The 13,558-nt window shown below is 43.0% G+C and overlaps 1 protein-coding gene across 2 annotated transcripts in view; it reads right to left on the reverse strand.

The window, feature by feature from the left end:
* Positions 1-1,598: 1,598 nt before the first annotated feature.
* The window catches only part of myom1b (myomesin 1b), a 220,854-nt gene continuing 208,894 nt past the window's right edge, over positions 1,599-13,558 (reverse strand). For both annotated transcript variants that reach the window (XM_041190639.1, XM_041190638.1), the window contains one exon: positions 1,599-6,560. In XM_041190639.1, the coding sequence (XP_041046573.1) occupies positions 6,343-6,560 (218 nt within the window). In that variant the 3' untranslated portion in view covers positions 1,599-6,342. The remainder of the gene's footprint in view (positions 6,561-13,558) is intronic.

Below are 13,558 nucleotides of genomic sequence, written 5' to 3' on the forward strand. Positions count from 1 at the left end.
CTACTTGTGAGCGGAGCAGTTTTTTTTTGCTCTGTGTCACTCAGGAGTCTTGCAATTTTTGTAGTTGTGCTCACCCATCTTTGCTTTTCCTTTTATCCTCTGTGTCACTCGGTGGGGTCTTGCAATGGACTTCCACTCACTCTGGTGGATTCCTCAACTTCTAAGTCTGTAGTGAAGCTTCTTCAATTCATTTGCGTAACATTCACGTCATGCAAGTGCCAGGCAATGACCATTGTGCTTGCTTCAGCAGCACATATACCATCTCCAACAAGAAAGAATCTAACCATTGTCCCTTGACATTCAATGGCATTACCGTCACTGAATCCCCCACCATCATCATCCAGGGAGTTACCATTGACCAGAAACTGAACTGGACTAGCTAAATGAATACTGTGGCTACAAGAGCAGGTCGGAGGCTAGGAATCCTGCGGTGAGTAGCACACCTCAAAGCCTGTCCATTATCTATAAGGCACACGTCAGGAGTGTGATGGAATACTCTCCACTTTCCTGGTTGAGGGCAGCTCCAACAACACTCAAAAACCTTGACACCATCCAGGACAAAGCAGCCCACTTGATTGGCACCCTATCCACAAACATTCACTCCCTCCACCACTGACGCACAGTAGTAGCAGTGTGTACCATCTACAAGATGCACTGCAGGAACTCACCAAGGCTTCTTAGTCAGCACCTTCCAAGCCTATGACCCTTATCATCTAGAAGGATAAGGACAACAGACATATAGGAACACCATCACCTGCAAGTTCCCCTCCAAGCCACTCACTAACCTGACTTGGAAATATATCGCTGTTCCTTCACTGTCATTGGGTCAAAATCCTGGCACTACCCCCCACCCCCAACAGCAATGTGTGTGTGCCTACACCACATAGACTGCAGCAATTCAAGAAAGCAGCTCACCACCATCTTCTGAAGGACAATTAGGGATGGGCAATAAATGGTGGTCTAGCCAGTGATGTCCATATCCCATGAATGAATTTTAAAAATTGTTTCTCCAAGATTTCTTTTTAGGTGCAAGTCTCTCTATCAAGCTTTGGCTGCTTTTAGCCTTGGGATCTGGGTTCATTGTTTAAAATGCCACCTTTCAATTTCCCACTGCTGCCATCATGTTGCATTATCACCATTGATTACCATGTTATATTATAGTGCAATCGCTGTGGTGTCTCAATTGCGAAATCTTGAGACTTCTATGTTTAAACATGAACCATTTATTTCTAATTTTTAACTATTTACAGACCCCAGATATTGTCTTGCATGGTCTTGCTGCCAAGCAGCTGGTTGCTTCTAGAGTGTTTTTTCTATTCTGTTCCCTAAGTCTATAACCATGTGACTCGATACATTATGTCGTGGGTGATGCTAATTCTCCAATCCCATGATAGCACTTGCTCTGCTTTACATTACAATGGATGCAGGCACACATAGCATCATACAATAACTGAAAGTTGCTAAGTCACCTGGTCCAGTATTTGAAGTACTAGAATTCTTGTGTCAACTTAATACTTTTGCTTTTAAACTTTATTTTTAAATAACTTGTCCACTGGGTGAAATATGTGGAGGTCAAATAATTTGAATGTACGCATATATCACCGCAAACCTTTAATAAAATATCACACAATATAGGTTACTCGACAAGTATTACAAAAAATCTTATATTGTGCATCAAAAATGAGGACCTGGAGTGAACTCTATGCACTCGCTTTCTCAGTGCAATTCACCCAAAATCAGGGAAACCGGCTCAAAAGATCACAGAATTTCAGCCGTAAATAATGTTTAGCATAAATCAAGTATCCATTTTTTTTGTGTTAGTTTAAAAAGTGTTGAGCTAGAAGCCTGTTTTAAACCTTTGGGGAGACACTTAAAAATAACCTTTTTTTAGGTGCAGGACATATATGGGCACAATTTGAAAGATTTGGACATAGTTATTTTTTAATTTGTGAAAAACCTGGCTAAACCTGTCAAAATAGGTTGTTCACATGTGATAACCTCAACACTGATTAAAATGCTTATTTTCTGTGTTAAATGCATTTTCAGTTGCATTAGTCAAACTGTACTATGTCAACACTCTTAAATATATCACAGAATACTTTTGAAAGCAAAACTTAAAAAAACATTCTAAAATGCTGCCCAATTGGCCCTATTCAAATGTGTTAAAAGAAAGCACGAGGTTAAAAAAAAAAATTTCAGGCATAATTTAGCAGAAACTCCACCTCAACATGTGTATCTGTTTTTAATATATGTGTAAAACAGTTTGTCTGTGGTACATTAATAAAAACGTGCATTTATAACATCAATAACAACAACAACTTGCATTTATATAACATATTTAACATAGGAAGATACCCAAGGTGCTTCACAGGAGTATTATCAGACATACACTGACACCGAGCCACACATGAAGGTATGGTATAGGGCAACCAAAGCTTGATCAAAGAGGTATGGAGTAATTTGAACACTAGGATGAGAATTTTAAATTTGAGGTATTTCCATACCGAAAGGTGGGTGAAAGAGTCTTGTTGTGAATTGACAATAGAGTTTTGGATGCACTGAAGTTTATAGAGGGTGGAAGGCCAGTCAGGTGACCATTGGAATAATTGTGTCTGGAAATAATAAAAGCAATAATAATAACAACTTGCATTAATATAACACCTTAAATGTAGGAAAAGATCCCTAGGCATTCTACAGAAGTGCAATCAGCAAATGTAATGATATGAAGCCAAAGAAGAAGACATTAGCTTGGTTAAAGAGGCATGTTTTAAGGAGACCAACTTGGAGAGATTTAAGGAGGGACTTTCAGAGCTTAGGGTTTGATGCCTGAAGGCACAATTGCCAATGGTGAAGCAAAGGGAGTGGTGCATATTTAAAAATTCATTCATGGGATGTGGGCTTTGCAGTCTGGCCCAGTATTTATTGCCCATTCCTAGTTGCCCTTGTGAAGGTGGTGGTGAGCTGCCTTCTTGAGCCCCTGTAGTCCATGTGGTGTGGGTACACTCACAGTGCTGTTAGGAAGGGAGTTCCAGGATTTTGACCCAGCAACAGTGAAGGAACGGCGATAAGTCAGGATAGTATATGCAAAAGAGGCCAGGGTTGGGAGAACATGGGGTTGTCAAGGGGTTGTAGAGCTGGAAGAGGTTGCATAGATAGAAAGGGCAATGTCATGGAGGGACCTGAACACATGGATGCAAATTTTAAATTTGAGATGCTAGTGGATTGGGAGCCAATGTAGTTCAGCCAACACAATGGTGATTGCTGAATGGAACTTGGGATGCAGGCAGCAGAATCTTGGGACAGATTCATGGATGATATTACAGAGGAGTAAGTAGGTGATCTTTGTGATGGAGAAGATTTGGGGCTGAAAGCTGATCTCAGGTTACAGACAATATAAATTGTGACTTTGATTAAGGCCTTTTCGTAATGTGGCAGTGCGTACCTGAGTTTGAAGCATGGAGCTTCAGAAGAGGTGGGAAAAGATTTGAGAGATGAGGATGCAGGCAGGACTTTGGAGACAGAAGGGAAGTTGAACATGGAGCAGTAGTTTGCAAGGACAGAGAGGATTTTGGAGGGTTTCTTCAGCAGGGGCTGATGACAGTGGATTTGAAAGGGAAGAGGACAATACCTGATGAGAGGGAACCATTTACAATTTAAGGTAGCATACAGGCTACGAAGGCAATTTGCTCAGAACTTTAGTTAAGGGAGCAGGAGGTGAACCTCTTGAACAAGATGAGCTCAGAGATGACATGATGGGAAATAGGAGTGATATTTGATAGAATGCAAGTAATCTGAGCCAGTGCAGAGGAAGAATTTGGGGGAAACTTGACTTTGGCCAAGAGGATGGGATGAATCATGCAGAGGCAGCTGAACAATTGGTCCAAACCTTGGTGATGATGATGAGGTCTGTGAGCTGCTCATACTTGTTATCAGCAGAGGAGAAGTGATCAAGAAGATAGTTGGAGAAAAGGAAAGGGTTATCTCAGCCTTCTAAGATTGTTGGATGAGTTCATGTTTATGAAGCAGGAAAACAAGAACTCATTCAACTTTATATTGGAGTAGTCGAGCCTGGAGGCCATAAAAGCATGGATGAAAGTTTCAGCGGCAAATGGGCTGAGGCATAGATGGAAAAGTGAGAAATTCTGGCAGAGAGGAGGGCCCAATAGCACTTGATAATGTCCAACGAACTGATGAAGAATGACTAAAAATTGAACCCTGTTTTACTTAAGTGCATGGGTTCAAGGGTTTGGTTGCAGATTCGAGTATCAACAATCAAGGATAAGGGATCGTGGGTTGGGGTTCTAAGTCTCGGTTGGGGTGGGAGGTTGCGAGGGATGATGTCGCTGTTTGGGGCTAGGAATAACAGATTAGATAAAGAGCAGAGAGGAAATTGGGATCATGGATCAGGTGGGAAGTAGAAATGATAAGGGAGAGGGCAGATGGTGATTGTGTTCTTTAATATGGAATCTGGAAGAGCACTCTGTTTCTGATCCCACTTTCAGGTAAGTTAATTGGTTTCTTTCTTGCAAGCAACTCATAGGTTTGGTTTCTCTGAGTGCAGCCTACAAGTGGCACTGGCTACCTCGAGACAAACCAACCTTGGAGACGGCACTGCAAACATTTACTTGGACCCATATTTTTACCTGCAAAATATCTCTTGATTGTTCTTACTCAATATGGTCGGTGGCTGGGAACATGCACAGGCTTCCTGACTGCCATAGTAGGACTTTAGGTTCTGCTGTCCTTAGAGTGGACCCCAAGTGGCTTCCATACCAATTTATGGGGGAGAATTTCTGTGGAGTTGGCATGATCACTCGTTGAAACTTCAGTAGACAATTAGGGAAAATCCTGTAGGTACAACATGTACCATTTCTCCGGGAGTTCTACTGATCTCCCATCCAATTTACAAAGAATTCTTGCAGAAATTCCAGTAGAATCTGTATTATAATTAGATTTTTTTTCAGAAGTTGCAGGTATGTTGTGAATATATATGTTCTGTCTGGTGGATACTTTATCAGCTTATAATAGTTGAATAAACAGCACAATTTATCATGCAATAATAAATGATGAGGGTAATTTGACAACATTGCACTGCTTCCAGGAACCCTGCCGGCAGAGAGTTTGTCTGAAACCCAGACATTTGATCAAATTCTTAACATGCTGACAGTAGGTCAGGCTCACCACCAACAATGTGATGTTCTAAAATTACCTTCATGCGGTATACTTTGACATGCAGTGAAATAACACCCAAAATTGCTATAGTCCAGATTGCATGGTGCAATGAAACTTTAAATCATGATTCAATTATGGGAATCAGTGACTGAGTGGTCAGCCACAAAGGAAGGAATGAAAAGGGAAAATTTCATGATGCTGTGCTTCTGGAGTCAGAGCTTTGCTAGAAAGCAGTGCAGACTGGAGAGAGTGTGATAACTCTGTAGCCCTCATTCTCTGTTCAGTCTCACTGCATTTGACCTAAATTCACAACTTCAAACTTCACATACTCATTATAAGAATGTCTATGTCAAGAATGTAGCACAGCTGAGGAATCAGGGACATGATAAACCATTTGAAATTTCTCCTAATAGTTTATGACTCGCGGGAATCCTTTAACACATTTTGTAGCACAATCCAATCTGTGTGTTATTACCTTGGCTACTGAGGGTTGATGGAAGTAATATTTTACTCACACTATTAGCCTGTTTGTCTGTAGACCATATCTCAAATACTAATGGATGGATTTCAACAAAACTTGATGTATGGGTATGGCCCAAGGGAGAACTGATTAGATTTTGGTGGTAATGCAGATCTGGATCTGGATCCTAGAATTTTTTAAAGAATCTCTTATCATTGGGAGATAGGGGGAACTTACTTTTTATTTAGAATGTTGTGGATTGATTAATTTAGAACATTGTTGATAGTTTTACAATGTTGTAGATTGTCTCAGTTGCTGTGGTGGAATTTGTCACAGCTGTCAAAACGTGAGCAGAGTTTTCAGAGTAGGTTGTTGGATATGGATTGGCCTAAGGCCTCCTCTGAGATGGAAGATCTTAATATAAAAGTTATTTTTCAACTATATGGTTACAGAGCATCAGCCAGGTAGGGAAAAGCCTCAAGGAAGAACTGTATTGAGTTAACACAGGGTGGCACTCAGCTGGGTGCCCTCTTCACTTGTTCTATATATACTACTAATGTACCTAGTATTTCACACTGATACATGACACAGAATTTCTGACCACCATGAAGTCTTGACAAGATAATTCTTGAGTGAATTAGGTTTCTTCATTTTTAAATATTTCTTGTATTGATACTGTGTATATTTTGTAACAGTATCTCTTTATTCTTTCAGTCATTTGGATTTTGAAACATGGTTGAATCTGATGCTTCTTGTATTCTACAAGATTGTGACAGCTGCTCAGTTTTCATGGAGATGTCGATTTCACCAACTGTTTCTTTGTTTGTCGTTGAGCTTGAAACTGTCTCCTCAGGCAATTCAGGAATCAATATTGGATCGGGAGTTTCTTCAATTGCAATAAACTCTTCCACATGTGGTTTTCTCATATCTGTATGCATTACAGATCAGCAATATAGTCACTGATGAAACCAAAAATTGATGGGACACAAAAATGCATAGGATTTCAAACATGACCCCAATCTGTCTGGAACCCACTCACATTTAGTTTTAATGAAGGTGGGATGGGAGGGGAGGGGTGAAGATCAACCACTCCCAGGAGGTGGATCCCTCATTTAAATATGCTGCATTGCTCAGATTTTTTTCCCTGTTCCAGCTTGAATACTGGCTGACTAGATTTTGTGGGCCTTGGGAAACATGGCAGCTAAAGGGAGGTGAGGACTGCTGCCTTGATCGGGTAAGTGTCTTCACAGCACTGCTTGTGGGTCATGAGGGGTGCTTCCCCTGGCCTACAAAGCAAGCATCTTAGCATGCCAGTGATTGGACTTACCACTGCCACACCCTGTTGATCTGATACCCTTCCAATGTCACCCACAGCCTTTGATCTCCCACCACTCTGATCTTTCCAGCCCTCTACATCCTTTTCCCATCCTCCCTTGATCTCTCTGGCTCTTTGCAGTCTTCTCATTGCCCCAGTTCCCCCGACACCCCATCAATGTCTCCCGTGATTCCCCCTCCCCCTCCACCAGCATCCCCTCCCCCATCTGTCCTCCGTCCTCTAAGCTCCCCAGCTGCAGCCAGGACCTTCATCTTAAACATCTGACAGCCAGTTAACCCCTCAATCTTGCTGGCTGTGGCTGGCAAATGGATTTCAAAAATGGTAACTGGATTAGCTCATTAAATTTGGCAAGACCTGAGGTCAACCCATTCTTCCATATCTTGGGACCGCAAAATTGACCCCCTGCTCCTTCACCACCTCAGTAAATATCAGGGCCTAAATGTTCATTAATATTTTCTGATACAGCATTTCAGGATTAATTGTTTGAAAACAAGTAATGCAAAATGATATACAGTGAGTTTAAACCAGAGAAATTTGTTCAAAAAATGGCTTCCTACCAAAATCAATGATAGTATAGTGATTTATGATTGTTTTATGTTTGATTTAGTATAAATGACAATAAAAAGATGATATCGGTAATGAAATAAACAGTTACAATAGGATACTGCAATGTAGCAAGCAGGGCCATCCCTAGAGGATGCAGGGCAGGGGCAAATCGCACTGTGTGGGGCCCCCCGTAACATTGTTAGACAGGTTTCCCCTGACAGCTGGGCCCCTGAGCGTGTGTGTGAAAAGGAGCACCAGCAGCATCTCAGCTATTGAGCAGTAGGTTACGTACTGCATATTGACTGTGATAACTGTGTCACATGTATAACTACACCTTGCTTCCAAAGCTCAACATAATTATTGGCTCTCCTTTTGTTAAGGAGAAATATGTGGGCGGGCGGGTGCGTGCCCGATCTGCTCAAGCGTGAAATGACACGTGTTGACGCTGGGCGACCGTCCCAATGTCAGTGCACAGTCATGTGATAATTCAGCCAGCAGGCGTGCTGCCAACTTCACGCGCCAGCCAACAATTGGTTGGCGGGCAGATGAAAAGGCCAAGCGGCCTCTACACTTTTTTGGAAACCTCGCCCACAGACGGGGATGAGGTTTCCAAAAGAAAATAGAAATTAAATTAAAGTTTTAAAATTTAATTAATAACATGTCCCTGCTCATGCCCCCAGCCCCGCTCACACTTCCCAACTACCCCCCTCCCCCACCCCGGCCCTCCCCACTCCCCCGCTCGCACTCCCCCCCCCCACCCCCTCGCCCACACAGGCACCACTGAGCACAAACATAATTACCTGGAAAAACTCAGCAGGTCTGGCAGCATCGGCGGAGAAGAAAAGAGTTGACGTTTCGAGTCCTCATGACCCTTCATGAGGACTCGAAACGTCAACTCTTTTCTTCTCCGCCGATGCTGCCAGACCTGCTGAGTTTTTCCAGGTAATTCTGTTTTTGTTTTGGATTTCCAGCATCCGTAGTTTTTTTGTTTTTACCACTGAGCACTGCTGCTCATATTTGATGCTGAGCAGGCCTTAATTGACCCAGCAGCATGAAATCACCCTCCTGCGGCTTCCTGACCGCCCCCCGCTGAGCCCGCCCAACATGGTCTAAATCCTACTCCATGATCTCTAAGGGATTCCGTTACAACATTTTTACTAGCACATGCCACGTCCCAACTGGAGAAAACTTTAAAACTTTCCAGCCCCTCATGCCAGCGGGTTCTTTCAGTCCCACACGATGTGAATGGAGATTTCAATGGCTTGCCAGCCCTGCCGCGGGATGGGGGGGCTGGAAAATTCCAGCCTAAACGTTGGAGTGATGACATTCACTGCGGTCAACCTTTTTTTAAAATTACAAACATGATGCACTAAATAATTCGCCTTTAAAAAAAACTGCCTGTCCATCTTCCAACATTAAGCAAATGTGTGTTGCAAATGCCTACTGGAAGAAAAATAAAATAAGAAACGCAGGGTTTCAATTGCATGGGACCGAAAATAAATACAGCATGTGAGTAACTTACCCTGCAGGTCGGATGCTATGCACTATATGCTGGCTTTAAAGACTTTAACTAGTTCAGAATAATTCATCTTGCCCCTCTGCGGTGAATGACAGTTGGAATAAAAGCTGCTCCGCCACTGCCGCTGAGGTCAGCGCTGCTGTCGCCAAGGGTGATAGATGGTGCTGATCCTGCACTACACACTTCCAGTCACCCGACCTGCTGCCTTGGTCAGGATTTATCCCAGTTCATATAGTTTTAATCTGCTTTCTCTTCTACCCTTTTATGAGTTTTGGAGAGGGAATACTTGATTTTATTATTTGCTTATATTCACCAGTAAACACTTATTTTGAGCTTAGAGTACGACAGACAGCGAATGAGCTGGTATGTACTACAGGCTCTCTTACATCATGATGTCAAAGCACAGGGCCCGAGGTGGTCGCCCTGATTCGCCGTACCCTGTGGATGGCTCTGGTAATAAGAACATCAAGAGATGGCAATTGAGAACAAAAGATTTAATTAAATCCTTTCTTTCTGATCATGTTAAATTGATTCATAAATAAAGTGAAAATTACTTATTATGCTTCATGATTGATTAGGTTTTCTGATTGCTGATTTAAGAACTCTTCAGTAGATTTAGCTGTTAGGTAATGATATCTAAGATGGATAAGTGGGGTAAAAGCACCAGTGTAAAACGATAAATAAAATAATGCTACTGGTTACTCCACTCTTGGAGTTTCTAACTTATTATGTTTAATAGTTGAATGTCAGATTCATGAGGCAGCATTAATAAAGCTATAAATGCATTGTTGCTGCCATTCAAGAAAGCCTACAGACTCCATCACATTTTGGAATTTCCAATTATGCTGCCATATGCCTTGTGTAATATATGTTAAAATACTATGACTATGTTAGCTTTGAAGTGATTAAATTCATAAGGCAACAGGACTGGAGATGTGGTTTAAGATTCCGGCAGGATGTGTGAACTAACGTGTTTTCATCAATGAAAGTAAATTTCAGTGATCATTCATATCTGATTTGGTTCAGCTGATGATTCATTTGAGCTCAGCAGGGGTAATTGCCAGGATGGCAACTTTGCTTTCTGGAGTCAGAATCAGCAAAAAAAAAGGCAAAAGACAATGGGTTGTAATTTCTAACTAGCGTCAGAAAGAGATAGCCCACCGGAATTAGAAGAAATAAATAGATACTTAGCTGTCCTTGAAAATTACACTGACCCTTCTGTTTGCCGGAGCTGCTTGAAGCCTACAACGAATGACTCCTTGCAGGCCCCAGCAAAGTGCAGTTCTGCCAGATTCAAAGAGGCCACCCCCTTTTCTTACAATAGTAGCAGCCGTAAAGCAGATAAGTTTAAAGGGTCAGAGAAATTGACAGGCCCTGGAAAAGGTAACGTCTAAGGTAAATAAATGGGATTGGGGGGGGTGGGTCGGGGAGGGTTGGAGGTCGGGGGTGGGGGTTTTGGAGGTCATGGGGATAGGGAGGTTGGAAGGTCGGGGGATGGGGGGGTCAGTGGTTGAAGTGGGGGAGGTTGAGAGTGAGGGGTCGGGGGGATGGTGGGTCGGCCTGGGTGTTTACAATAGATACTCAGAAGAATTAAAACCTCTTCTAACTTTTTCTGGGTAACTATTTGTATAATTCTGGCAGAACAAACTGTGATTTAAACAGTATTTTCAGATGGTTCACAGTGCAGGGCTATTGTCCAGAGGAAGTGTGCACTTCTAGGCAATTTTTGTGCAAACCCTTATCTGGGAACCTCTGAGAGAGATTCCCAGTGCGTCTTTGGGGCACCCCCCACCCTGCCCACCCCGCCCAATCCAATGCTAGGGAGCTCAGAGGTTATGGCCCATTGTTCAGGATCAGTCAGGTCTAACAAAAGTTGAAAGAAGGTGGGTCTAAGACTGCTGAGAATTAATATCTAGGATCCGAAGGGAAATAAAATATTAAGTGAATATTCCATCTTCTGTCTGGGTTTGCATGTTGTGCTTTTGCTGTTTTGTGTTTTTCGAAGAAGCATTGCAAAGGAAATTCTTAAGTCTGGGACTACGACTTTTTCCAGTCACATTTTCAGCAACATAACTTTTTTGATTTGTCATGAACCTTGTCTTATTATAATGTTCATCAGTTTCACTTATCAAAAGGCTAGAGAAAAACATTTTGGAGCATGTCCAAGTTTACTGCATCCAGTTCATAGTTTAACAGGACACATTGGTACGCCTCTTGGCTTATGTTATTGTATTGTATCAGTAAATATTGGGCAGTACGACTCAAGACTGGAATGTAAAGGATGTGGGATCTGCTCAGTAAGAAACTGATGCTACCAAATCCAAGAAGATATCTATGGCATGCCCCAAATTTGTGACAATCATCATCTAATGCAAACAAATAGAAGCTTTGTTTCAAACGTTCAACTAGCAAAAACCCTGTGAAACCCAGGCTTATGCCAATTACACGTGATGTAATTGTTACAAAAATTACATTTTTCACTTGCTCTCCAAACTAAAGATTTGCAAATATCTATGTTTGCCGTAACATTGCCTCTTTAAATATAAAAACAAAAAACTGCAGATGCTGGAAATCCAAAACAAGAACAGAAATATCTGGAAAAACTCAGCAGGTCTGGCAGCATTGGCGGAGAAGAGTACAGTTGACGTTTTGAGTCCTCATGACCGTTCAACAGAACTAAGTAAAAATAGGAGAGGGGTGAAATATAAGCTGGTTTAAGGTGGTGGGGGGGTGGTTATAGGGACAAGCAAGCAGTGATAGGAGCAGATAACCAAAAGATGACACAGACAAAAGAACAAAGAGGTGTTGAAGATGGTGATATTATCTAAAAGAATGTGCTAATTAAGAATGGATAGCAGGACAAGCAAGGTACAGATAGCTCTAGTGGGGGTGGGGTGAAATAAGACTGAAAGGGCATAAAAGGTATGGTTCTGTTGAAGGGTCATGAGGACTCAAAACGTCAGCTTTTTTCTTCTCCGCTGATGCTGCCAGACCTGCTGAGTTTTTCCAGGTAATTCTGTTTTTGTTATAGATTTAAAAATAATGGAAATAGGTGCGACAAGAAAAATCTATATAAATTATTGGAAAAAACACAAGGGAGGGGGAAGAAATGGAAAGGGGGCGGGGATGGAGGAGGGAGTTCAAGATCTAAAGTTGTTGAACTCAATATTCAGTCCGGAAGGCTATAAAGTGCCTAGTCAGAAGATGAGGTGCTGTTCCTCCAGTTTGCGTTGAGCTTCACTGGAAAAATGCAGCAAGCCAAGGATGGACATGTGGGCAAGAGAACAGGGTGGAGTGTTAAAATGGCAAGCGACAGTGAGATCTGGGTAATGCTTGCGGACAGACCGAAGGTGTTCTGCAAAGCGGTCGCCCAGTCTGCGTTTGGTCTCTCCAGTGTAGAGGGAACCGCATTGGGAGCAACGAATGCAGTAGACTAAGTTGGGGGAAATGCAAGTGAAATGCTGCTTCACTTGAAAGGAGTGTTTGGGCCCTTGGACGGTGAGGAGAGAGGAAGTGAAGGGGCAGGTGTTGTATATTTTGCGTTTGCATGGGGAGGTGCCGTAGGTGGGGTTGAGGAGTAGGGGGTGATGGAGGAGTGGACCAGGGTGTCACGGAGGGAGTGATCCCTACGGAATGCCACCGGTGGGAGTGAAGGGAAGATGTGTTTGGTGGTGGCATCATGCTGTAGTTGGCGGAAATGGCGGAGGATGATCCTTTGCATGCGGAGGCTGGTGGGGTGATAAGTAAGGACAAGGGGGACCCTATCATGTTTCTGGGAGGGAGGAGAAGGCATGAGAGCAGATGCGCGGGAGATGGGCCAGACACGGTTGAGGGCCCTGTCAACGACCGTGGGTGGAAAACCTCGGTTAAGGAAGAAGGAGGACATGTCAGAGGAACTGTTTTTGAAGGTAGCATCATTAGTACAGATGCGATGGAGGCGAAGGAACTGAGAGAATGGGATGGAGTCCTTACAGGAAGCGGGATGTGAGGAGCTGTAGTTGAGGTAGCTGCAGGAGTCGGTAGGCTTGTAATGGATATTGGTGGACAGTCTATCACCAGAAATTGAGACAGAGATCAAGGAAAGGAAGGGAAGTGTCAGAGATGGACCATGTTAAAATGATGGAGGGGTGGAGATTGGAAGCAAAATTAATAAATTTTTCCAAGTCCCGACGAGAGCATGAAGCAGCACCGATGTACTGGAGAAAGAGTTGTGGGAGGGGGCCGGAGTAGGACTGGAACAAGGAATGTTCCACATACCCCATAAAGAGACAGGCATAGCTGGGGCCCATGCGGGTACCCATAACCACACCTTTTATTTGGAGGAAGTGGGAGGAGTTAAACAAGAAATTGTTCAGTGTGAGAACAAGTTCAGCCAGATGGAGGAGAGTGGATGGGGATTGTTTGGGCCTCTGTTCAAGGAAGAAGCTGAGAGCCCTCAGACCATCCTGGTGGGGGATGGAGGTGTAGAGGGATTGGACATCCATGGTGAAGAGGAGGCGGTTGGGGCCAGGGAACTGGAAATTGT

This window comes from Carcharodon carcharias, chromosome 6, assembly GCF_017639515.1.
Source record: "Carcharodon carcharias isolate sCarCar2 chromosome 6, sCarCar2.pri, whole genome shotgun sequence".
NCBI classification, from domain to species: domain Eukaryota; kingdom Metazoa; phylum Chordata; class Chondrichthyes; order Lamniformes; family Lamnidae; genus Carcharodon; species Carcharodon carcharias.